This window comes from Drosophila grimshawi, unplaced genomic scaffold (assembly GCF_018153295.1).
Source record: "Drosophila grimshawi isolate 15287-2541.00 unplaced genomic scaffold, ASM1815329v1 contig_311, whole genome shotgun sequence".
Taxonomy (NCBI): domain Eukaryota; kingdom Metazoa; phylum Arthropoda; class Insecta; order Diptera; family Drosophilidae; genus Drosophila; species Drosophila grimshawi.
The window spans coordinates 21,575,868-21,599,718 of NW_025063098.1; the positions used below are offsets into that span (position 1 = coordinate 21,575,868).

Genomic DNA, 23,851 nt, shown 5'->3' on the forward strand with positions numbered 1-23,851 from the left:
TTCCTGTCAGCTACTTATTATTTACACTGTGCCGATCCTGAAACGTAGTCAGAGTCAGTGTTTTGTGTTAGCATATATAGATTATAATCAACATATCTTGTTCACATTGATTACTTTCATGAGAATGACTTGCAGATAATGCTGCTGGGCAGCAAGTAGGATATATAACGTATATATCTATATATGTATATATACATATGTATGCCCGACTGAAGTGCACTTCAACCCAATTTCTCAATAAGCAGTTGCTTCTTCACCTTGAGCATTTGCGATGTTCAGTTGTCCGCTCCCCACACACACCACAAACACACACACACACACACACACACACACACACCCATACACAGAGTCAAACTGCACTCATTTTGAGCGCTTATGATTTATTGATGCATTCATGTGCGGATACTATCGCTGGGCCAATGCAATTTTCCAGTGCTCAACTCTTGTTTACCTGCCAGGGCATTTTAAATAAATTGTGAGAAGTATGTTGTCATGGCACAAAACTACTCTACTGCCAACAGCGCACCCAGTTAGATTTTTGCCTTTAAAAGAAAAAGTACTAAAAAAAAGTACTATATATATATATAATAGAAGAATAGTATACGAATACAAGGGTCTTGTTTATTTCAAGTCTGCTTTGATCGAGTTGTCAGTGCTTAGTTTCCAAACTTTTACTTTAAACTAATTCAATTTGCAGTTGTGTCGGTCACAAAGTTAAATCAATTTGCGAGCGAGAACAAACAAACGAACGAGCACAAAAAAACTGAAGTATAAATAACATTTTCAATTCGAGCATATTTAATCTAAAAAGTTGCTGAGTTGTTAGCATGTAAGTATATAGTATAAGGGAATTTGTCTACAATATTTAAACAATTAAAAAAAAAACTACGAACTTGCAACAATGTGACAAAGCATGCGAGACGCAAATTATACAATTCTGCGCATGACACAGGTAAATTCATTAAAGTTGCCAGCCACACACATACATATATATATATATATATTTATATGCATATACACACATACGCACAAGCGTCACACATCTACAATGTTGCTGCGAAGACTGTCGATGGTGCATGAATGTCCTGTGGCTGCGGCTGCAGCAGCTTCTGTGTGTGGCACATCAATTTAATTAGCGAGCACATAGCTCCATAAAATATTCAAGCAATTTCAAGCGAAATATGCGCATAGCAGCTGAACTGGACAGCCACTTTCCCCAGAGATAACGAAGCAACAGTAACCGCAGCTCCAAAGGGGGTGTGGCTACGCCTTCCATTACTCCAACTCCTATTTATGCTGTTACTGTACAAAATAAGTTGCGCAGCATTTACGGTGCCTTCATTAGCACCTGAGAAATAAGCAGTTGTAGTCTAATAAAACCCTTTAAAATGCGGCTTTTCCCGATCATCCATCGGGGACATGTGCCTTTTACGTAAAGGCAAACGAATCGTAAATATGAATGACAAATTACACACTTTAGGCAGACAGATTGACAACAATACAAACAAACACAAAACCTAAAATGCCAGTCCATGGCTACAACAAAAAAGCACATTAAATTATGCTGACATAGCGATATGGCAAAAAAGGGAAACAGAGCGGCAACGAGTTGGCCAAAGAAGAAGGAGAAGGAGAAGTAGTAGTAGCTAGTCTGCCACATTTAACGTCAAGCTAACACACACACACACACTAGCATGGCTAAAAAGGCAGAACACAGCAAAAGCTGAAGAGCAAACTGAAGTGGAGGACGAGGTCGAACAGGAGACAACAGGAGACAGCAACAATGATGACGATCTGAGCGCCGTGCCACAGGGAAAATTATGCGTAGACAGCAGGCAGATAGAATGGGATGAGTTGCGAGTTGAAGCTGAAGCCAGGTTGCCATGATGAAGATTCGACAGATGCTTGTTAAAATACCAGCAAGCAGAGAGTGGCAGGCAGTCCGCAGCCAGCTTAGCTAAGCGGCGGAATGTGGGTTGATGTCAGTGCAATATAACGAAACGGAATGAAATAGAATAGAATAAAGTGAAAATGTTGGTCGAGCATAGCTGGCCAGGACACAAGCCAAGCAAAAAGTCTCAAGGATAATATTGTGAGGCGAAAAGAGTTTCGTATACAAACATGACGCTCTCACATATGCACTGTATATGTATGTGCATGTATGTGTGTGTGTGTGTGGGTGGGTGGTGTGTGTGTGTGTGTGTGTGACAGGCCAGCAAAACTTAAATGCCATTAGTAGCTGCCGCTTTGGACCTCGTTTATGTCCTCGTCAGCGTCCTCGTCCTCCTAAATTTTGCACACGCCCTGCCCCGTCACTGGCCAAACGGGGGCAAAGGCAAAAGCGTGCCAGGTAACTGTCACACACACACACACACACACACACACACACACACACACATACACACAAACACATAGCCAAAGACAGTAGCTCACACATTAAGCCACTGTACGTGCCTCAGTCGTGCGCCACAGCACTATCTCTCTCTCTCGCTCACGCTCACGCTCTCGCTGTCTCCCTCGCTCACTCACTCGCTCGCTTGCTTGCTTGCTCTCTGGCAGTGTTCATCGTCATCGTCGTCGTGGGGCCAGGCAATTGAAATAACTTCTTCCGCTTGCCTGCCTCGCTTCCGCTGCTTGAATATGTCCACCCTAAAATCATACCACACCACACCACAGCACAGCAGAGCACGATTTCCCCACTGCCCACATAACCTTTTGAGCAGCTCAACAGACTTGAATTGCCGTTGCTTTTTTGCCGTTTATTTTGTTTGGCTGTAAGTGATTTTGCACGAGCCTGGCAACATGTTGCTGAGCAGCATGTTGCGGCTGCCAATTTGTTGAGAAGGAAGCGCGCTCAAGTTGCTCGCTCGTTCGCTCGCTCGCTGTTGTGTTTGTGTGTGTGTGAGTAAGTCCTTGTGTGTGTGATGAAGTGTGAGTTAGTGTGGGGGTAGGCAAAGGTTAGTCCTTTTATGTGTCATCCCCATTGTTGGAGTAGTTGTTGTTATTGTCGGCAATAAAATACATTTAAGCACGCATTACGTTATACTTTATTTAGCGCACGCTGCTTGAAACTGACATTTGGACAGCAAGTGTGTGTCTGTGTGTGTGTATGTGTGTGTATTGTGAGTGTATTTGAGTGTTCGAGAGGGGTATGACTTTGCACTCTGTATTAATTTAAATTGGTTTTGGGATTGTCAACTGTGAAATATGACACATAACGATGGCATTTAAATGGCATGCAAAGTTCTTGGCAACAAATTAACTACAGATTGCTGTGTGTGTGTGTATGTGTGTGAACTGATTTAATTAGTATTTCCATACTCTGTGTTTATATAAATACATCCAACAGGAATTTGCCACACACTAAAAGTCAAATTTAAGACCTTTTTACCCACTCGGAATTGGTTAGTTCGTTTTACATTTCGTTTGAGTGCGTGGCTTTTGCTATTTGCTAAAATTAAGTTAAATTGTGTCACACTCAAATGTTACGCCATAAATTCCAGCCAACACTCGCAGCAGTTACACTCGCACACACACTCACACACACACACACCTAAATGTACACAGACGGAACCACTGGCCTTGCCGAGCTTATGTGCCAGCCCGGTTAAATCCTTTTGGAGGCTACGTTTGTTGCTGCCGCTCTCCAGCATTTTGTTATGCAAATCACAACGCAGTGCGCCAGGAAATGGGCAGACAGGCGGACAGACAGACCGACAGACAGTTGCGGGTTAAATAAGTTGAACTACATTTCGCACAGGCGACAGCAAAATGGTTGACTATTCTGAAAAAAAAAAAGAAACGAAATAAAGCAAGTTGAAGGTCAACGCCAGCGGGCCAAACCCATTAACAAGTTGACGATAAATGAACAGCCTGTTTGGCTAATTTCGTTTTGCCCATTTAACGCAGAGTTTTCTGCTTTTTCTCTCTTTGTTTATTGCAGCCACCACGCCCACTAACAAGCTAATTAGCCGCGCCCTAAATGATGCCCGAAACTGAACGCGACTCGTTGTTGGCAGCGGAAATGATCAGCGGCGCCTTGGCGCATGGTTATGGCATAGTCAGAGACAAACAACAGCAACAACAACAACAGCAGCAACAGCAATTACAACAACATCAGCAATTACAGCAACAACAGCAGCAACTACAACCTGATCCTGCAGCAGCTGCCTATAACATGGCCATCAATTCATATGTCTACAGCAGCTCATTGACCATACCGCCATCGGCGGCCTCAATGGTCAGTCCCAGCAGCAAGGAGAAGCTGGTGAATATGCTGCGTGTACGCGATAACAACAACAGCAACGGCAGCAACAGCGTCAGTCCCATCTCCGCGAGCAGTTCACCCACAACATTTCTGCAAAAGCAGTTGGAGGCGCCGCCCAGTCGTCAAACTGCACCCCATCAGCAACAGCATCAGCAGCAGCAAAGACGTTCTATAACTCCCTTTGGCACGAGCATATCGACGACAACAACAGCAGCCAGTCAGGCAATTAGCTGGCATGCTCATGTCTATGCCCGACCACCCAATAGACCCACTCCCCACTCAATAGCCGACATTCTGGGCATGGCCATGGCCGAGAAGCTGGCGTTTGAGGGTACAGCAGCAGCTGCTGTTGCTGCCACAGTCAGTGCCAACAGTTTGGCGACATCACCAAAGAGTATACTGCGCAACATTGATCAGCAGTATGCGCAACAGCCTCAGGAGCAGGAGCAGCGCACAGATCGTAGCGCCTCCATGAGCGATGCCAGTGAGGAGGAAAGTGCAGTCAACGTCAACGTCAACGTCAACGCCAACGCCGCAGCAACAGCAGCAGCAGCATCCGTTGTGGCAAGTGTGACGGAAACAGCCGCGCTCGATCAGCCATTGAATCTGTGTGTGGCCAAAAAGTCACGTGACAGCAATGCGTCGTCTCCGATGCCGGCGGCCAAGCAAAGCCAACTGCTGGGCAAAACACACGCCAAAAAGGGTAAGCGATATCCACCAAAAAATTCTACTTTAAGGATATTTGGCCAATTTTTATTTAGCGATATTTATATCCAAACAAATATGATAAATTGCCATAGATAATTTGATATAGTTGGTTATCGTTGTGCAAGTGTATATCCGATTCGGTGTGTAAATTGAAACCTCTAACGGGCTATTTATAATTAACATATTGGGTGCGGAGCAAATTTTTGCGGCAACGCTTGATGAGCCTCTCAATTGAGTGTAGCGCGAAGCTCTCAACACGCTTCACCGAAGCGTGCGGCGGGCAACGCGGCGTATGCGTGTTATGCTAACTTAAATGATGCCCGACAGTGGCTCACACCGCAATCACACGCATAAAAAATGCATATTTTTTGGCATCTTCTGATTGCCAACGGGCGGTTCATTAAGAGCGTTCGCATCCCCATTCAAATATTTTATATAGTTTATTCACTCTCAATAATAATAATGGGCATTTTAATGACAATTATGAGGAATTCAAAATTCTAGACTTGAAATATCGCAACAAAAAAACAAAAAATGAATATACAAAATTTGAATAACAAGCTTACATTTCTGCTCGAGCACTCATAATAATTAAATACACCGATTTTCGTATTGATTTATTTCGTTTTGAAGAAATATATGGTAAACAGGCAATTGACAGCCATAAAGGGGATTTCGTCTGAAACAACAAACTATATATACATATATATAATGCTCTGAACATTAATTAACTGGACATTGTTTTTGCTATTGTAATTGTTGTTGCCAATCTGAATTTACGCTGCATTAAAATTGTTTAATTCCGGTGTGGGTCACGAGGGGTGGCATTGTGGGGCAGTGTGTGGGGCAGCAAAACAGCAAATTCAATTAGCAATCGACATTTGGCGATAATAAGCAATGAGCAAACTTGAGCACAAAATCGTTGGCGGTGTATTATTGTATTGTTTTGCTGTTGTTGTTAATTGCTCAATGTTGTGTTCGACTTTTATTGTTATAAAAATCACGTACTCAACTTGGCACAAAGTAAACAGCAACAGCAATACAACAACAAATGCAAATAGTGTTTATCGCTCATATTCTCGCATATATTTAAAATGAATGAATGCCAAACGACGCGTCGTTCAAGTCTCGTTTTGTGATTTGCAACTGTCGTCTGTTAATTTTCGCTTAATTACTTGCTGGCAGTGCCCATAAATGGAAGTGGCAGGGAGGTGGGTCGGCAGCCAGCCAAAGTGGTAGAGGGTGGCATTAAAATGCTGTCGCCAAACGGGGATAATGAAGCGACATGCCAATTGCCAATTGGCGAACAAAGCGACAAAGCAAAACAACAACAGCAACAACAACAACAGCAACAACAACAGTAGCAACACATCTAATCAAACATTTGTGTTACGCATCAATTGTTTTAAGGTTTTGCTCTTGTTGTGGTTGTTGTTGTTGTCCGTTTAGTTTTATTGATTTCGTGCCACTGGGGCGCCCTTTTGCGCGCCACTAGACCCGCTTTTGGTGCCTCTGTCGAGGGGTGACTTTAAGTGGCACGGACTGCGGACTGTGCTGCCAATGACGGAGGCGACAACAACGGCGGCTGTCAGTCGGCCGCCTAATTAATCACAGTGTCATGCATATGCGATCCGGCATATGAGGCTGTGAGGCCCACGCGGCGTATTAGCAATATTAGCAATAGCTAGCGACAACTACGAACGAATAACGTGTACATTTAACTGTCAATTAGAAATCAATTATGCATTGGCAATAGCAACAACAACAGCAACAACACCAACCGACCGACTCATGCCAGACACGTTTTGGCCCCAGCCATCCAATAGGTGTAACTGAATAACATGGCGTTGTTAACACTTGTTTTGTTTCAATACTCAACACGACAGGCAAACCGCAAGCAGCAGGCAACGACAACAACAACTGTTGCAGGAATGCTGCACGATAGCGAAATCGACTTTAGCTTCATCTGACAATCAGTATGGACTTAGACTTATCAGAATCAATGATTATTTACGGGATACTTCTTATTACCAACATATTTCGAAGCGACTTCTACAAAAATTCACAACTAAATCCGACACTTTAACTTTAACTTTTAATTTAAATTTGATTTTAATTATATCTAAAATGTTATTGCTGTAATATTTACTATATATCTATTTCCAAGAGAATTCTAAGAAAATGATATTGTGCTTGCTAAAATCTTAGGTAGATTTATTTGTTTATGAAATTAGAATTCAGAATTCGGTTTTAATTGCAACAAGAATTTTTATAACGAAAAGCATATATACCCTTGTATCTCAAACTGTGGGGTATAAGCCGAAACAAGTTAGTCCGCAAGGCAGCACATTGTTTTTGCATATGACGACAAAAAATCGAACTCAAATCGGGGGTAACAATGCAGTCAGTCAGTTGGATATGGCATTTGACGGGCTAATTGCAAAAGCAACAGCAACGATAGCAAATGTTGATATAAAATGACAGCGGGCCAAATGCTGAATTGAGGTTAATATGCTGTGTTTCGCAATAAAAGCTTAGCAAATAGTGGTAACAACAATGGCTAATGATTTCTATATCTCTCGCACCTAATCCACAGAGCACTCGGGCAAACCGGCAGCGAAAAAGAAAAAACTAATTGTCGATCTGCCGCCGGCAATTAGTCCCACAGGCAGCAGTGACAGTTTAATGCGAGATAAGCTGATGGCCAACAACAATTCGCCGAGCAGCACAACCCATGCCGCCCTGCCGCCGAGCAACAACAGCAACCTGGAGACCACCGAGGATGATTCCGATTCGGGTTCAACGGATGCTCGTCGCAAGAAGAAAGCGCGCACCACATTCACCGGTCGTCAGATCTTTGAGCTGGAGAAGCAGTTCGAGGTTAAGAAATATCTCAGCTCCAGTGAACGCACCGACATGGCCAAGCTGCTGATGGTCACTGAGACTCAGGTAAATTAACCAGATTTCATTTCAATTAACTACATTCTAAATGTCAACAGTGCATTAAGTTTCCTCCAAATTTCACATTTAATTACTGACATATTTTGCGGATTATTTTTACGTTTTAATATACTCATTTTTATTAGATTCATTATTACGCGTCAAAACTAAATAGTTTGATTGTAATTGAATTACCTCAACAATACTGTTTGTCTGGCATTTAAACACAACAGTTTGCATTAAATATTTAATGGAATGCACGTAAATTTAATTTATTAAATATTTGCAAAAATAATCACAAATTTATCAATTGAGAAGAAGTTATCTGGTTCACAGGAATTTAAATTCAAAACAAGTGAGAATGCTCCATTCTCCATAAGTCGTCCTCTTCCTAGATATTACAGAATGCAAAGAATTGGATAGTGCTCTTACAAATGGAAAGTGCTAAATCGATGCGATTGTCGATGCTGATTAAGAATAAAATTATACTTTTCAACTTAAATTCAGGATATTAAAAATTGTGTACAATGTTGCTTTAATTCCCGCAATTTATAGTTAGGCTGTTCATTATATTATATATTATTTATTTATTAATCCTTTGTATGGTCAGCTAACACATCAGAGACAATTGATAGTCAATTCAATTTCTTCAATTTCAATTTCTTATCAGACATTTATAAAATATCTATCATCAGCTCCCACTGTTATTTAAAAGACAAGATCTCCATTTTAAATCAAGTAATAAGAATGAATACAATACACAATTGCAACAAATCATCTACTAAGCTAAAGTTAAATTCAATTTAACTAAAATTTCAGACGGCTGCTTAATATAATTCACTCTGGTGTTTATTGTTAGTTAATTAAGGCTAACCATAAACAAGATAAGGTGTGACTTTGTTTAATGCCTGAGTAAATATTATGGTATTAATAATTCTAGTTGTTGTTGCGACTGCAACAGCAGTTGCCAACAGCTGCCACAAGCGACAAGGCAGAACGGAAATGGATAGCAAAATTTTGCGTTTGTGCAATGTTAAATGTGCTCACACACAACCTTACACACACATACACTATTTTGAAATAAATAGAGATTTATTGACTAATTAGAATGAATTAGGTTTGTAACAAGGACATGTTGCAGCCAGCACAGCTGCAGTTAAAGTACATATCCTTTGCCAAGAGCTTAAATAATTACAACATATGGTTGCAAGTATGGGCGTATCCACTCGAAAGCCATTTATCCATGGTCACTGGACAAAGCTGTTTCAAGTGTATATCTACTTATGTTTTGCCATCGTTTTCTAATAATTATGTGCAAAAGTCAAATGCACAATGCATACGGTTTAAAGTCGAATCGAAATTGCATTAATAGCGCAGATTACACATACGCCGTGTGCACTCTAATGCCATAAGACTAATTGGCTCTCAAAGAACGCTCTGCAGAGCGTCAGTGTGTTTATGCGTGAAAATATGCTAGGCAATAACAATGACTAGTCAGACTAGCTAGTCAGGCAGCAGGCTACTCTATGATCCTGTCTGCTTAATTAAATTACATTTTCCATCAAGTCAATTAATTACAAGTTTATAGACGAAGAGCAAGCACTCGGAATGTGCTACTCATGTGTCTAGCTAACTCGAGGTGTGTATCTGCAATGGAGTTGTGTTGTGTGTAGCGTGTGTTCTTGTTGTGCTGCTGTGTTTGTGTGCGTGTGTGTGTTGGTGTGTTTTCCTTGCTTATCTGTGTGAACCAACATGTTATGCATGTCGACATGTTCAAGTGCTTTATATGTTTTATTAATATAATAAGCTCGGCAGACATTTATCATTCTGACCGCAAAGCTAGCCGCGTGTATGTGTGTTGGTGTGTACTTGTGTTGGTGTGTGTATATCCTGCCAGCAGTCGAGTGATGCTTAAGTACACCGCACTGATTTCACAGCACAATTTTGGCTGTCTGCATCTCCCTTCCACTCTCTCTATCTCTCTCTCTCTCTCTCTCTCTCTCTCTCTTCTATCTATCTATCTCTCCTTCTATCTCGGTCTGCGTGTTTGTATATAAAACATTACTGTTCACATAAACATCTATGTGTTAATCACAGCAATAATGTCTGAAAATTAACTGCATCAACTGTTATTGTTCCTGCCAGCCTGTCTACATCCACATATGCCTCTGGGGCATGTACCTACCGAGTGTCAGTGAGGTAGAAACATGTTGCATTTTGAGTGAAAGATACAAAATACGAATCGTTGTACAATGCTTTTCAAGCGTATTTCAAAAGGCTGTATCTACCCAAATGCTACAACAATTGAAATTTTATATGTTTAATGTACATGACATGTTTGTGTGCATGTACTTTATACTTACTGTATACAATTGCAAAATTCGCTGTTATGCGACTACACATCGGTCTAAGCCAAGTCGATCCAGCTATGTCCATCTGCCCTTCCGCCCGTTCGTCCGTCTGTCTGTCCACCTGCATGAATATGCTGATCGCAAAGACAAAGAGCTTAAATACAAGTTCTCGTTTAACGCGCGCACATCAAGTTTCCTTCACTTTATCGATAACTGCCTCAGTTCCGCGAATATCGATAAGAATCGATTACCGATAGCAGTAAAAGCTGGAATTATAAAGGCAGGCCCGTCCAATTGTTACATATTATGGATCAACTGACCAATTTTAATCAAGATAATTGATATCAGCAGGTGCAAGCAATTTCTGTATACACAAATAATTACCAATCAATAGCCATGCCGGTGATAAGAAATAAGAGCACTTCACTGCATGCTTACATTTAAGTGTGCAAGTGTGCATTGTGCACTTATAAAGGCAAATTTGGCAATACAGCTGGAATAATATATTTAACAGTTTAGGGCTTAGGGTATCCTCAAGTCGAGTTCACTCGAGTATAGCATCCTTACTTGTTTTATATAATTATACCGCAATGTTCGCTTTGTGAACATGATTTTGTGTGTGCACACTAATTAGTATATTTTTTTATGAGCACCATTATGTTGGTTTATAATCGACACAGCATTAGACATTTTACATTTGCTTTCATTGCACTTGTGTTAATTGCACTCGCAAATCTTGTGTCTAGACGTGAAGATGATTGCAGGATAATCGTTCATCGTTCAGGGGGGAAAACGCATTTTAATATTTGCTATAAATAACGTAAAGAGTATTTGCAACAATGTAACGTAACGTATACGCCTCATTAAACCAGCGAACTGACCGAACATAAACAACAGGCGCTGAAAGACAAAAACGCCAAGCAGTAAAACTAAAAGCAGGCAAAGAAAACAAAAAACCATCAATAAACTAAAAGAGTCCAAAACAAAGTGGTGGCAGTCATAAAAATCTCTTAAAATAGACACACATGCCGCAGACAGCCACAGCCAAGAGCCGCCACAAAATGATGATGCGTATGTATGCTGCATTGCCCTAGCGTACGATACTTGCAACACCCACTGTCCTGCACTGTGCCCACGTGTCTGCATCGTCTGTCATCAACAAACTGTAAAATAAGCCTTAGGCTAGATAAAAATCAATTAATTACGCGTACATGTGACTGCCTCAACTACCCTCCAATGGCTCGCCCTTTAGCGCTGAACTGAAGCGACGCATCATGGCACAGTTGCATGCACGCACACACACACACACGCAGACACACACACGCAGACACACACACAGACACACACACACACACAGACCAACAACATACACAAGCACACATGCTCTCAAATACAGGCAAACTGACAACATTGTAATTGTATTGCGATTACCCAACGAACGTCACGCGCCAAACGCGGCAAATTGCATTTGCATATTAGTGCTCGAGGCGAGCAACGGATGGGCGAGGGTGCGGATCTGGGTATGGGGCGGTGGAAAATAGGGCGTAATGCCAGAGGGGGCCAAGTGGGTGGGAGGGGGTTCTGTTTGTGCGGTTGATGCAGCAGTTTAGGACCAAAACTGTGCTCTCCTGACAATTTGCATTGGACATTTCATTTTAAATGTTTGCCGCCGCTCATAATCCGTCGTAATTGCAGGCCAGGTGGCCAGGACTGCTTCAGTGATGCTAATGCTGCTGCATTTTGACCTCGCAAACACACACATATAAGCACACACACACACAAACATACATATGCTTGTGTATTTAACCAATGGGAAGGCTGACTCGGCTTATTGCTGGCATTTGGCCAAGTGGCAAATACTATAATTAAATTAAATTGCTGCCACAAGCAGCACAAACAAATCAAATGGCAATTCATCATAACGAGGACATCGACTATAGCAGACTTTGTTGGTATTTTTGCTGTTGCTGATTTTGCCCGCTGTTATCTTTGTTATAAACTGTACTTAACATAAATATTAATGCCAAATAACTTGCAATTGATATGCATGCAAATGGCCAATAAAAGTGAAATAATGCAAAGTATGCAAGTCAATGATATTAATAAATACTCGAGCAATGCTGCGTATGATTAATATTTATGCCAATTTACACACACGAATGTATCAATCATCAATCAATGCGAATGAAAAAAGGCAACTGCTTCTGGCATCCGAATGCATAAAATAAACATAATTTGTTGATTTTAAATAAAGATATTCGCAGAGATTTAATTCCGGGAAAATTCACATTTTTATCACATTTCGAGATTGTTTTAAATCATACCACAGATAAATCAATGCAAATCTCTGATTTTGCCACCAAAGTTATGAATCTCCTCAACCCATTCTGTTAATGAACAGGAATTTAGAATTTTCGCCTTGCTTTCCTTTGTATGGGCAAATATGTATTAATTACTGTAACATAAATTCCTTTGACTAATTGGTTAAGCAATTAGGCCAATAAACATTTAATTACATGCCAATTATTGAATAAGTTATGAATTCTCTAACAAACATGAGCATTCATTGTTAAACGAATAGTATGCAAATGCAGTGTGGTTTCATTATTAAAATTAAATTTGAACTGGGAAAAAAACACAATCCCAAATACAAATGTGCTATAAATATTGCAATTCTCTTTATGCTAATTCGCATTGAATCATTGGAATCCGAAATTGAAACAAAGTTAATTATTTGTTGAGCACACACTAGCACATTAGTGTTTCAAAAAGGCAAACAGAATGAGCAAAGCGTTTGAATAATTTAAAATAATCGCAAATACAATTTGCATTATTGTTATTGACCGCAACTTAATTAAAATGTTGTGCATACGTCACGTAGTCCCATCTATATTGAGGCAATTAGTTTAAATAACACCAAAGTTTTTTGAACTCAATTCATGCATTTGTTACAATAACACACACACACACACACACACACACACAAACAGCAAGCGTCATCGATTAATTGTCGCTTTGGGGCATACAAGAACAGCAACAACAAGTTGCAAGTTGACAACGCATGAAACCAATTTCGACTATTAATTTTGACTGGTTGAAAATTTGCATAAATTAGTTTAGCTGGCGACCAGCTGCCGTTCTATGTGGGGGCCCACTTTAATTATTTATAAATCACATTTTGACTGCCTGCAACAACAACAACAACAGCAAAAGCAAAACAACCAGAGCAGCAGACGCCGCCTCGATTGGCGAGCGTCTAGGAAAATGTTTTAAATAAAGGCGGAGCCACTAAAATCGACGAGATTCTGCTCTGCTCGACAGCTATTTTCTCGCTCTCTCTCTCTCTTTGCCTCTCTCTGTCTGTCTCTCTCTCTCTGTCTCTCTACCTTGTTTGTTTCGCTCTCTTTCTGTGGGCAGATCGTCGCCCGGTTTGGTTGGGCGTGCTAGAACATTTTAGCTGTTAAACACCGAGCAATTAGCAAATCAACAACAACAGTAGACAGACAGACAGACGGCCCGGGGCAATAGGGGAGCATCGTTTTGAGTTATTTTGTTTGTAAAATGATTCTTGTCACACACACACAAATATGTGCACATAATTAAGTTGTAGGCCACAAGTCTTCAGATCTTAGATGAGTTTACAGCTGGCAGAACAAATTAACAGCGGGCCCGAAAGTTGAACGCAAAAGTTGCCAAACCACTTCATTTGAAAGCCAAGTGGACGACAGCCTACAAAGTCAAATGAAACCGTTTTGACAATCAACACAATAAGCCAATTAAAACTCAAGAGCGCACAACATGCAAAAGCGACGGCCTAAAGGGCGTACAAAGTGAAAGGCAATGGCATGGCTTCCCCTCTCTCTCTCTCTCTCTCTTCTCTCTCTCTTCTATGTCTCTCTCTACATACCCTCTCTCCCTTTCTAAAAAAAAACTTAATTTATGCCAGCTTTATGCATTTGAACAAAAAATTTAAATTAAGATTCTAAAACTGCAACGCAAAAAATGCTCTCAAATAGCACAGCGATGACCAAAATTAATGTTCCACCCACCGAAGATTATATAGCCCTGCAGACCATAGTCAGGCTGTCGACATCTAAATTTCACTATAATAACTTGATTGATTGTTCCGATGAGTGCTATATGGATATAATAATTCAATATTTTTGATATTTTGTTATAAGAATTCGGTATTTGTATAAGCTTTTTTTCCTTCGACCGATACAAAAGTTCCTAAATACAAATCTCAATGAGTTTTTGTTTAAATGCTCACAGCTTGGTAGGCAAAAAAAGCTTGCCTACAAGAACTCATTGTTTCTACAGCAGCTATGTAATATAGTGAACCGATCCGTCAGACTATGATTTATGTACAGCCTGTAAAAAGATTTATTTCGGAAGATTTGTTCGCATAAAAACAGACAGACCGAAACAGACGGATGGCTTTAAACCATCAAAGCCATAAGTCCTATAATAAAAGTACAATGACAATGACAATAAATGCCACAATACGGATCTTTATTTATATATGTGTTTATTTATATTAATGTTATTAATATTACAAAAAATGTGGTGATTATCGAGGGTAGTTAAAATAGTAGAAGGGTTTGGAGTTCGAATCTTAAATAATTTATTGACTGGAAAATAAGTCAAAGTCCGTTTCTATAGCAGTAGCAGTGGCAATTGACTCTATCATGGGGCTATAACACAATTTGTATATTTAATTTGAAAGGGTATCTAGCCCTCGATCAGTGACAGCTTGGTATACAGTATTTGCCTTGCGTTTGCTTTTTAATTTCACACATGACTTCAAATCAGAAACTGTTTCCGCTCTTGCAACTGACTGCAATTGAAAATAATTTAGCTGCAGACTCAACAAATGGCTGCATAAAGTTTTTTTTTAGCTTTTTTTTCGCTAAGGTAAATATTTATCAAATTGCTTTGGCTTTGACTGCTGCAGTTTGGCTTTGAAATTATTCACGCAGTCAGATTTATGGTACGAGTACTAAAGATAATAATGCCAAAACAAACAACAGCAACAGCAGCAACAACTAAAGGAACAATAACAATAACAGCAACAGCAACAACACAACAACACACACGCTATGCATAATTATTACACATAAAATATGTTGCATAAAATCGTATTAACTGCAATTTGGTCAGCATTTTCGTTCATTAGCAACAGCCGCTGTCCAAAATACACAATGCCATAATTTAGATGGCCCTGCTGTGAAGAGCAGCGGGGCGGGGGGAGCGGTGTGCGGGGTGACGGTCGAGGGGTGTATTGAATATTGGACATCCGGCATTGTTGCCTGTAGGCCCGTTGCATTGTTGCTGCCATTACGCATTTGGCAGCAGTTGCATTTAAGTCTATTACATTAATTATCGCAAAACAAATTGAGGCAAACACACACAAGTCACTTCACCTAAGTGTATACAGTGAGCATAATCCTAAACAAGTAGGAGTGCAGCGAACAACGACTGCATGACATCCTGTAAATAGCTGCACAATAACCAATAATATTGAAGAAATAAAAGAATATTGAGGATAGACACACAGACGTTGGCCAGACAAACATCGCCTTATCCACTCGATTAGTGATGCCGATCAAGAATATATATTTATTTTATAAGAGACATCTGCTTCGTTGCGTTAAACATGGCACGGGAAAGGATATAGACTATAGTGGGATTTAAACAACACAAATGAGGCCTTGCAATAAGCTCTAAAGATATACTATTTATGTTAACAGCCTAGATTCAAATATATACCCGTTCTGCCTCAGTTATAGGGTGTACTGACAACCAACGCAGTGATTATATTATTAATTAGTTATGTCATTGCAGTGCGCATATTTGCCAGAAACAAAGTGATTTACTGCACATCAATATATGAGTACACAGAGAGAGAGAGAGAGAGAGAAGAGAGAGAGAGAGAGAGAGAGAAGAGAGAGAGAGAGAGAGAGAGAGAGAGAGAGAGATAGAGTCAGTGAGGGGGGATCAAGGTGAGGGTTACATTTAGCTTGTTTGGCTTCATTTGTCTGTTTGCTTTAGCTGCATATTTGATTTTGGATTCCAGTTGCATAATTGCCTGTGGGGCACCAAGCTACTTTTGGGTTAAGATTAACTGCATCGAATGAAATTCAGGCCAGATATAAAAAATGCTTTTGCCAGTTCCGATTAAATGCATAAAAAGTTGTATTGTCATATCCTTGATATTAAATATTTAAATCAAACACCTAATTGATTATAATTGCTTGCATAATTAGTTATTCCGTAATGTTGTCATTCCTAAACTTTTCTCCTCTGGAATCTGGAAATCAACTGAATGCGAAAAAAAATCGCTAATCGGGCGAAAATAGCCAGACAATTATCTGTTTTAACAGAAAAATTAACTAAAAACATGCCAAGCTACACATTAATACTTCATTTCTTCAGAGTAGAAAGGAAAGCGTTAAATTTTGCTTGACACATCAGAGAACAAAATTCAGAAATGTGCTGCAAAGAAGTTGTTATCATTATCATCAGAGCCAACACATTCATTTTCGCTGCAATTTGGTTACTCATTGACGGATCATAATTATATTTGATAATGTTGACTAATTTAAGTAATTTCCATAACCCATTAAACTATGTCAGCTTGCGGATATCAAATTCGAGACAAAGAATGAGTATTATTTAAGCGGTTTAGTATTAAAATTTCCATAAATTTAAATCTTTTGCATGTAATTTCTTATATTACTTCTCTAGACACACTTCGAGACAATGAAAGTGGGTTTTATTAAACCGTTGCTCGTCATAAATAATAATCTCGAACTCCTTGTGGTAAGCTGTTTAGTGTTTATTTCTGAAAAGTGGCCACCAAATGTGAAATGAAAATTAATTATAATAAATACACGCAGAAGGACTCACGCACACGATTGACAGCATTGCGTGCCAACAAAAGAAAAGCGTATTTAAAGATTAGTTAATTATGTTTTTAGACTCTGATACAGAAGATATCAGAGTATATTGGTTTTGTGCAATGTCCGTCATGACGTCTGTTTGTCTGTCCGTCCGTATCAACTTACCTTTTTTCAACTTTTAACATATAATTGTCTGTGCCGGCGTCAGACAAAGTGTTTAAATTTTAATACTACGTCGATTACGAACTATTAAATCGATGAAATCACTCATTTCAAATTGATAAAACCGCACATAGCTCACAATTTTGTAGGTGCACTTACCAAATTTGGTTGGTAGATTGATGACAAAACTTCTGCAATTTAAAAATTAAAGTTACCAAAGGAGATGGATTACTAGCAACGTCCTTCGAGGAATGGAAAAAATTCTTGACCACGTCCACCCTGTTCCTTGTTGCCTCTTATCAGCTGGTGTGACATTGGTATCAGAGTATTTCACAGTCGGTTGCGGGCGCCTTCAACGTTCCCACTTCTTTCTCTATTTGTAATTTGAATTAATAATAAAAATTCAATTGTTAATAAAGTTAAAGTAAACACAATATTTTTTCACAAGCATAGATGCGTATAAAACATATACTGCATAACTGGGACACATCTGCTGACTGGCATTAATTTATCCCCACCCGTATTGCATACATTTAAATTCCAATAAATCATAAATGAAAGGAAAGGTGGCAGGGGAGGTAGTGTGGGAATTGGAGGGGGTGACATGCGCAAGTTTTAGCCTCAACTTTTCACATTAGACGACAAAGTTTTCATTGTATTTTTAGAATCTGTGCAGCTATGTGTTTAAATGTTATTTCGAAGCTTAAAGAGGTTTAAAGTGGATCACAACAATAACAAAAAATAAATGTTTATTTATGATAAGTAAAAAGCCAGAAAATTTATATGCCAAACAAGTGAATCAGTGAAATGAATGCAATAAAAAATGCCACACGCAATTAAAGCAAACGCAATGGTCAAATTAGGCCAGACGCACATTTAAAAATAATCAAATAATTATATGTAAGCGGTGCGTGGCATGTGCCCCAAAAAAAAAATATATAGAAAACAAGAAAAAAAGCATGCGTAGAGGCCCATTAAAATAGCCAATTTTATGAACAGAAATAATGCTTTGGATAGCCATTAAAATTGCTCATAAGGTAAACACGCCGCTGTTTTATTCTTTATTAAGGAATTAATGCACCAGCTCAGCCAGTCGATGAGTAATTGGTCAATAGTACATTATGGCCAAGTGTAATTACGGCCCAAAAACGCGAGAGATAGATACATATGTATACACACACACACACACACACACACACACACACACGCAAGCATTGGCAGCGCTCATAATCCATCTTCATCGATAAAACAAACAATTTGCTCACACATCAATCCATCGACAAGTACATTTTCATTGATGTGAGTCTATTTTTGAGATTCGAAATATTTAGCAATCAATTAATTGATTTTCAATATGGAAAATTAACGTATTTTTTCAATTTTCAAATTTGTTGTATACGTTTGAGCGTTTCCTCTTCACATTGGCTAAGTGGCCAAGAGGCAAAAAAAAAAAAGAAAGAAAAGAAAAGAAAAGAAATTGTTTTCATGTTAATTTCAACATTTTTACGCTACGCCGGCAAAATGAGCATGTCATATGACGGCATCTATCTTTGGCGCTTATTTTTCTGCCTCATATTTGTCTAGAATGAGTATGCATGTGAGAGTGTGTTCTGGGCGTGTGTGTGCGTGTGTATGTGTGTGTGTGTTGTGTCTCATAGACATGCCGCTGAAATACTAATTATGTGCGCGATTTAAATAGATTTTTAATTTATTTAGCTAGGCCATCATTTTGGATGAAATAGAAATTGTAGGCAAATGTTTTATGTTGCGCCATCGACTCTGCCTGCCGATTCGTCTCCACTTGCCTCTCTCTCTCTCTGTGCAACATAAAGCAGCACGCACACGCATCAAATGTTGGCTGCTTCAAGAGGTGATGTGTGTGATAGGCGGATTCTGCATTTTGACAGGCCCACATCATTTCAACTGTGCTTGTTTTGAGCTGTAGCTGACGCAGCGGAAGTGTTTGCGTACAGCGAGTGGAATCCACACACACACACACACACACACTCATATATATATATACATATGCATACATTTTTAATTATTTGTTTTACGCACACTAATAAGGGCAAATGAGGCATAAACATTGCCTAATTATAGCAGTCGGAGTGCTTTACATGCACATGAATCTGACTCATAATTATTGCCAAAGCACTATGCACTATGCATAATAATATTTGCTGATTGGATAAATGGCAAAAGATGGGAGATGCTCATTCCTCCCACCTGAGAAGCCAACAATCCAAGTAAGAATACTCTAGTCGAACGGTGTTTCTCAGGAACATCCTCACATAAAAATTATAATTTAGATCTCTTACCAGAAAAACTTGCCAACCACAAATTCTCTAGCCAAAAGGGAACATTTTGTGGCCATTACCATAAATAAATATTCATTCATCAGGCATTCTTAAAATTTAACAAAGATATGTAAATAATAATCAATGATTGTATCAAATTATTATTACACCTATTCAAAATGCCTACACGATTAAATAAATAAATATACTGAGCAATGTATTTGCTTAAGCCGACAAGACTATCCTAGGCACGCCTGCCAATATCTAATTCAGCTATAAATTTAGAAAACCCACCCATTATTCCTATATAAGCTATAGTATTTAGTAGTTCGAAATTGAAAATTTGTTGTCCAAAGCAAAACGCATAACTGCTAAGTTTGGTATGGTTAACAAAACAGTTTTTCATACTAGGAATGGGATCTATATGATATACTAGTCCGATTTTTTTGTTCAAGTGCTTGCAGCATAGAAATAGCTGCTGTTTAATTTAGTAACTTTGATAACCTTCATACAAGAACAATTTTTAACGGTTTTTCGTTTCTTTGATTTCAGGTGAAAATTTGGTTTCAAAATCGTCGCACAAAATGGAAAAAACAGGATAATGTCACAAACAACGAGGCTGCCGAGCACAAATCTACCAAGCCAACAACAGCAACAACAACAACAGCGGAGCAGCAGCAGGCTAAGCAAAATAGCAACAGCAACAACAATAGCGTTGCTGATGATGCCTCCAACCCACCAGCAATCACGGCCAGCAATGTTGATGTGACGCCGAAAAAGTCATCCAATGGCCAAGCGGATAAATCGCGCAACAACAACAACAGCGGCAACAATGGGTTAACAGGCGGTAAAGTTGGAGACAGCAAATCGCAAGCCAAGCACACGACGACAAAGATTAAAAAGCAATTGAATGCATTGCTGGAGAAGGCAACAAAAGCCGCCAGCAACAACGCATCAACAAATGGAGCCAGCGAAGCAACAACAATTGCTGCCAACAACAGCAACAGCAACAACAACAGTAGTAGCAGCAGAACAGCCGAGAAGCAACAACGCAACACCAATAACAATAATATTGGTGAAACCTTTCATCATCATCGGCTGCACCAGCATGCCATACCGTTGACGGTGGAGCCGGCGGCACCCTTGGAGCAGACCGAAAAGCTGGACATCAAACTGGAGGAGTCGCCAGCGTTGAGCCTGCAGCGAGCAGCTGCTGCGGCAGCAGCCGCCGCTGCAGCACAAGAAAACGGTTGCAGATCACCAGCGAAAGCGTTGCTGGCCGAAATGGATTTTGAGAGTAAGCTGGCCGCCTCGAAGATATCGATTGCACTGGCCATGGCCAACACAAAGTTGCCGAACGATGTGTCGTCTAAAATGGAAAGTGAGTCGGAGGATGATGAGACGGCTAGTGACCCAGGCACCTCGACAGAGGCACAGGATTCACAGGATCGCGATGTGCAATTGGATTAGACTTGTGAATGCCCATTCAAGTCACAACCAATCAGCACCAACGCCAGCACCCCAACACCCCCTCAAACACCAAGCCAGTCAAATTAACTTGTGCCAAAAAGTCGAATATTGCTCAAGCACACGGCCAGCTTCTTCATGCAAAAACATATGTATGTTGTTTGTGTGTGTGTGTGTGCTTGTTAGTTATAAGGCATTTACATATTTATGTAATTTATTGAATGTATATGTATATGTATTTGTATGCTTAAGCACTAATCTTAAGTATAGGCTTTGTAAATGTTGCCATTAGAAACGCATTTTTAAATGTTAAATGAGCTGTATTAAAATAATAATCGAACCTATTTCAACTTTCGAAAATTTCATGTGATAAAGTATACGAAGGGTAGAAAGCGAGCGTCAATAACAGCAACAAAAACAACATAAGAAAACAACAACATCAACAGCAACAAGAATTTGTGAATCCACGTTAATTACAAATTTAAATGTACTACTACACTAACTATAAACTATGCGAGTGTTTAAGCCGAAACAGTCCTAAGTGTACACTGCTATTATATGGAAGATTATAAATACATAAATATTTAATGTGAGTGTTTGTACAAAAAAACAAAACAAAAACAAAACCAAGTACATATGGCACGGTTCAGCAGCCGTTGCATATTTTAAATTCACAAATTAAAATAAACAATTCAGCAACTTAAATCAGAAGGTTTTTTACTTTTGCCATGGGAACGAATTGGTCTTGGCACATTTACAACGCCTTCGGTGGTGATTAGAAACTCGGCGAATGCATTCGGAGTCTCCGGTGAATACAGGATTTCCATTTTGCGAACGGTGATCAACTGATCCCCCTGCTTGTACTGCTTGGGCACCCTGGAGATGCGAATACGTGTCCGGCCCAAATTCGACCACTGTAAGCCCAGGCAAGGCACATCCTGCAGCGCATTGTGATCCGCCTGCCCGCTGGCAGTCATCTGGTTGGTGCACACCACAGCACAGCCATACTTGTCCGCATAGCTGAGCAGCGCATGCACCATGCGGCGCATGTCCCGAGCACGGTCATCAAAGTCGGTGTACAGCCGAAAAATGGCAGCCACCGAGTCAATGATGATCAGACCAATGCTGTGTTCCTGCAGCAGCTGTGACAGCCGATTCTTCACACAGTCCAACAGTGGTTGCTGTAATGTGGAGGAATATTAGTTCAAAATCCACTTGACTGTTATAAGTTCCCTTGAAGGATAGTATTGTGAAGTAGATATAAAGTATATCATCTCATATTATAAAATGAAATATGAAAAATATGTATCTATTGATTCTGGTTGATTTTTTGTGCTTAAATAGTTGTAAATTCGTTTAAAAAATATTCTTCAATTGGCATGTCAACTTACAGTATTTAACGAGTCGAGGCAGCTCGACCATGAGATATTATATCACAATAGGCTTACTGATATTACTTTCTTCGATACTCCGTTTTGGTTAACAACGTCAATATTTAGTAGCCTATCTTTATAATATTTCTACAGTTCATTAATAATATGTATGGCTTATTGGTCGGGGTGCTTCCTCCCGCCTGTTACATAATCTTATACAAATTAATTATACCCTTTTTCCCAGTTTTAATTGGTTCAGATAAGAAGCATTGATTTTGAAAAACCGATTTGTCAGTTGTGAAAACTTGTGAGCAGTAGTGGTTCTAATAATAATAGTAGTTCTAATAATAGTTCTTATGGTTGCCATACGATATAGTGATACGTATGTAGAGAACATACTTATGCCGATTGTAATAATAAATCAGATATTGTTCCTAGTTGTTTTCTTACTGTGACAACTCACGCTTTCATACTGATGCTCAATAAAGATGTTGCCCAAAAAATTAAGCTGCTCCTCGGGATAGCGTGCCTCGAAAGCTTTGCTTATCTGCAGCAGGCGACGGGACGGAAACACATCCTCGGTGCAAATGAATGCCACACCTTTGCCCAGGCCACCGAGTCTTGGCGGCAGTTGCACACTGATCGACAGCTGCAAGAGGATTTGGGACTTGCCGACACCCGAGGCACCACAGATTTCAGTTATGCCACGTATCGAAATTCCGCCGCCAGTGCACTCATCCAGCGATGAACAGCCAAAGGTGAGGCGGGACCACTTCAAGCGGGCGGGGATTTTGAATAGTGCATCCGCTGAGTGCATAACAATTATTACATATCGCATAATTGATATTTATTGTATTTTTCGTTACCTGACGTGGGCGTTTCAGCCAGCCACTTGGCCGCTGCATCCTTGAGAATGCGCACATCCTCTGGACTGCAGCTGTGCACACAAGTATCCAACTCAAACGAACGTGTGTCCAGAAACTTAATCCTGGGCGTAGTTAAGATTGCCTCCGGGGTGAGCACATTGACTAAACGATACCATCGAGTGAAAAACAGGAGAACAACTTGAAGGCACTTTACGCTTCTTACCCTGCCTGGCAATCTCCTGCAAATGCTCCGGCAACTGCCCCAAAAAGTTGGACATCGCTGTGTGCTGGCATGTGAATGAAATATGGATTGCGTGCACAGCAAGAAAACACTTCAGGTGTTTCAACACCTTTTCAATTATCGCCTTGGCAGCGAATAACTATTGATTTAACAATAGTCAGCAAAGCAAAAGCAAAAAGAGGACAACGATCAGCTGTTTTGGAGCAGTGCAATAAGGAAACAACTCAATATGCGTAAATGAGGATAAGTCAACAGTTAAAGCTCGCGAAATAAATGC

General features: G+C 39.9%; 2 protein-coding genes across 2 annotated transcripts; one reads left to right on the forward strand and one right to left on the reverse strand.

Moving 5' to 3' along the window:
• Positions 1 to 773: 773 nt before the first annotated feature.
• LOC6568296 (homeobox protein abdominal-B) lies at positions 774 to 21,799 on the forward strand. The gene is made up of 4 exons (XM_001994841.2): positions 774 to 829; positions 3,944 to 4,970; positions 7,572 to 7,924; positions 20,180 to 21,799. The coding sequence occupies exons 2-4, from the start codon at positions 3,983 to 3,985 to the stop codon at positions 21,095 to 21,097; spliced, it is 2,259 nt and encodes a 752-aa protein (XP_001994877.1). The 5' UTR covers positions 774 to 829; positions 3,944 to 3,982; the 3' UTR covers positions 21,098 to 21,799.
• LOC6568295 (DNA repair protein XRCC3) lies at positions 21,728 to 23,812 on the reverse strand. The gene is made up of 4 exons (XM_001994840.2): positions 23,557 to 23,812; positions 23,334 to 23,495; positions 22,931 to 23,274; positions 21,728 to 22,275 (listed from the first exon to the last, which is right to left on the reverse strand). Exons 1-4 carry the CDS (start codon positions 23,609 to 23,611, stop codon positions 21,787 to 21,789), a joined length of 1,050 nt encoding a protein of 349 aa, XP_001994876.1. The 5' UTR covers positions 23,612 to 23,812; the 3' UTR covers positions 21,728 to 21,786.
• Between the last annotated feature and the right edge of the window lie 39 nt (positions 23,813 to 23,851).

What these genes read in the sequence shown, in the direction of transcription:
- LOC6568296 (XM_001994841.2), top strand. Translation starts at nt 3,983, where the DNA reads ATGATGCCCGAAACTGAACGCGACTCGTTGTTGGCAGCGGAAATGATC. An exon ending in CAAAACACACGCCAAAAAGG is followed by an intron (nt 4,971 to 7,571) that starts GTAAGCGATATC and finishes CCTAATCCACAG; the next exon opens with AGCACTCGGGCAAACCGGCA. An exon ending in TGATGGTCACTGAGACTCAG is followed by an intron (nt 7,925 to 20,179) that starts GTAAATTAACCA and finishes CTTTGATTTCAG; the next exon opens with GTGAAAATTTGGTTTCAAAA.
- LOC6568295 (XM_001994840.2), bottom strand. Translation starts at nt 23,611, where the DNA reads ATGTCCAACTTTTTGGGGCAGTTGCCGGAGCATTTGCAGGAGATTGCC. An exon ending in GCAGGAGATTGCCAGGCAGG is followed by an intron (nt 23,496 to 23,556) that starts GTAAGAAGCGTA and finishes GGTATCGTTTAG; the next exon opens with TCAATGTGCTCACCCCGGAG. An exon ending in TTGAGCATCAGTATGAAAGC is followed by an intron (nt 22,276 to 22,930) that starts GTGAGTTGTCAC and finishes TCCACATTACAG; the next exon opens with CAACCACTGTTGGACTGTGT.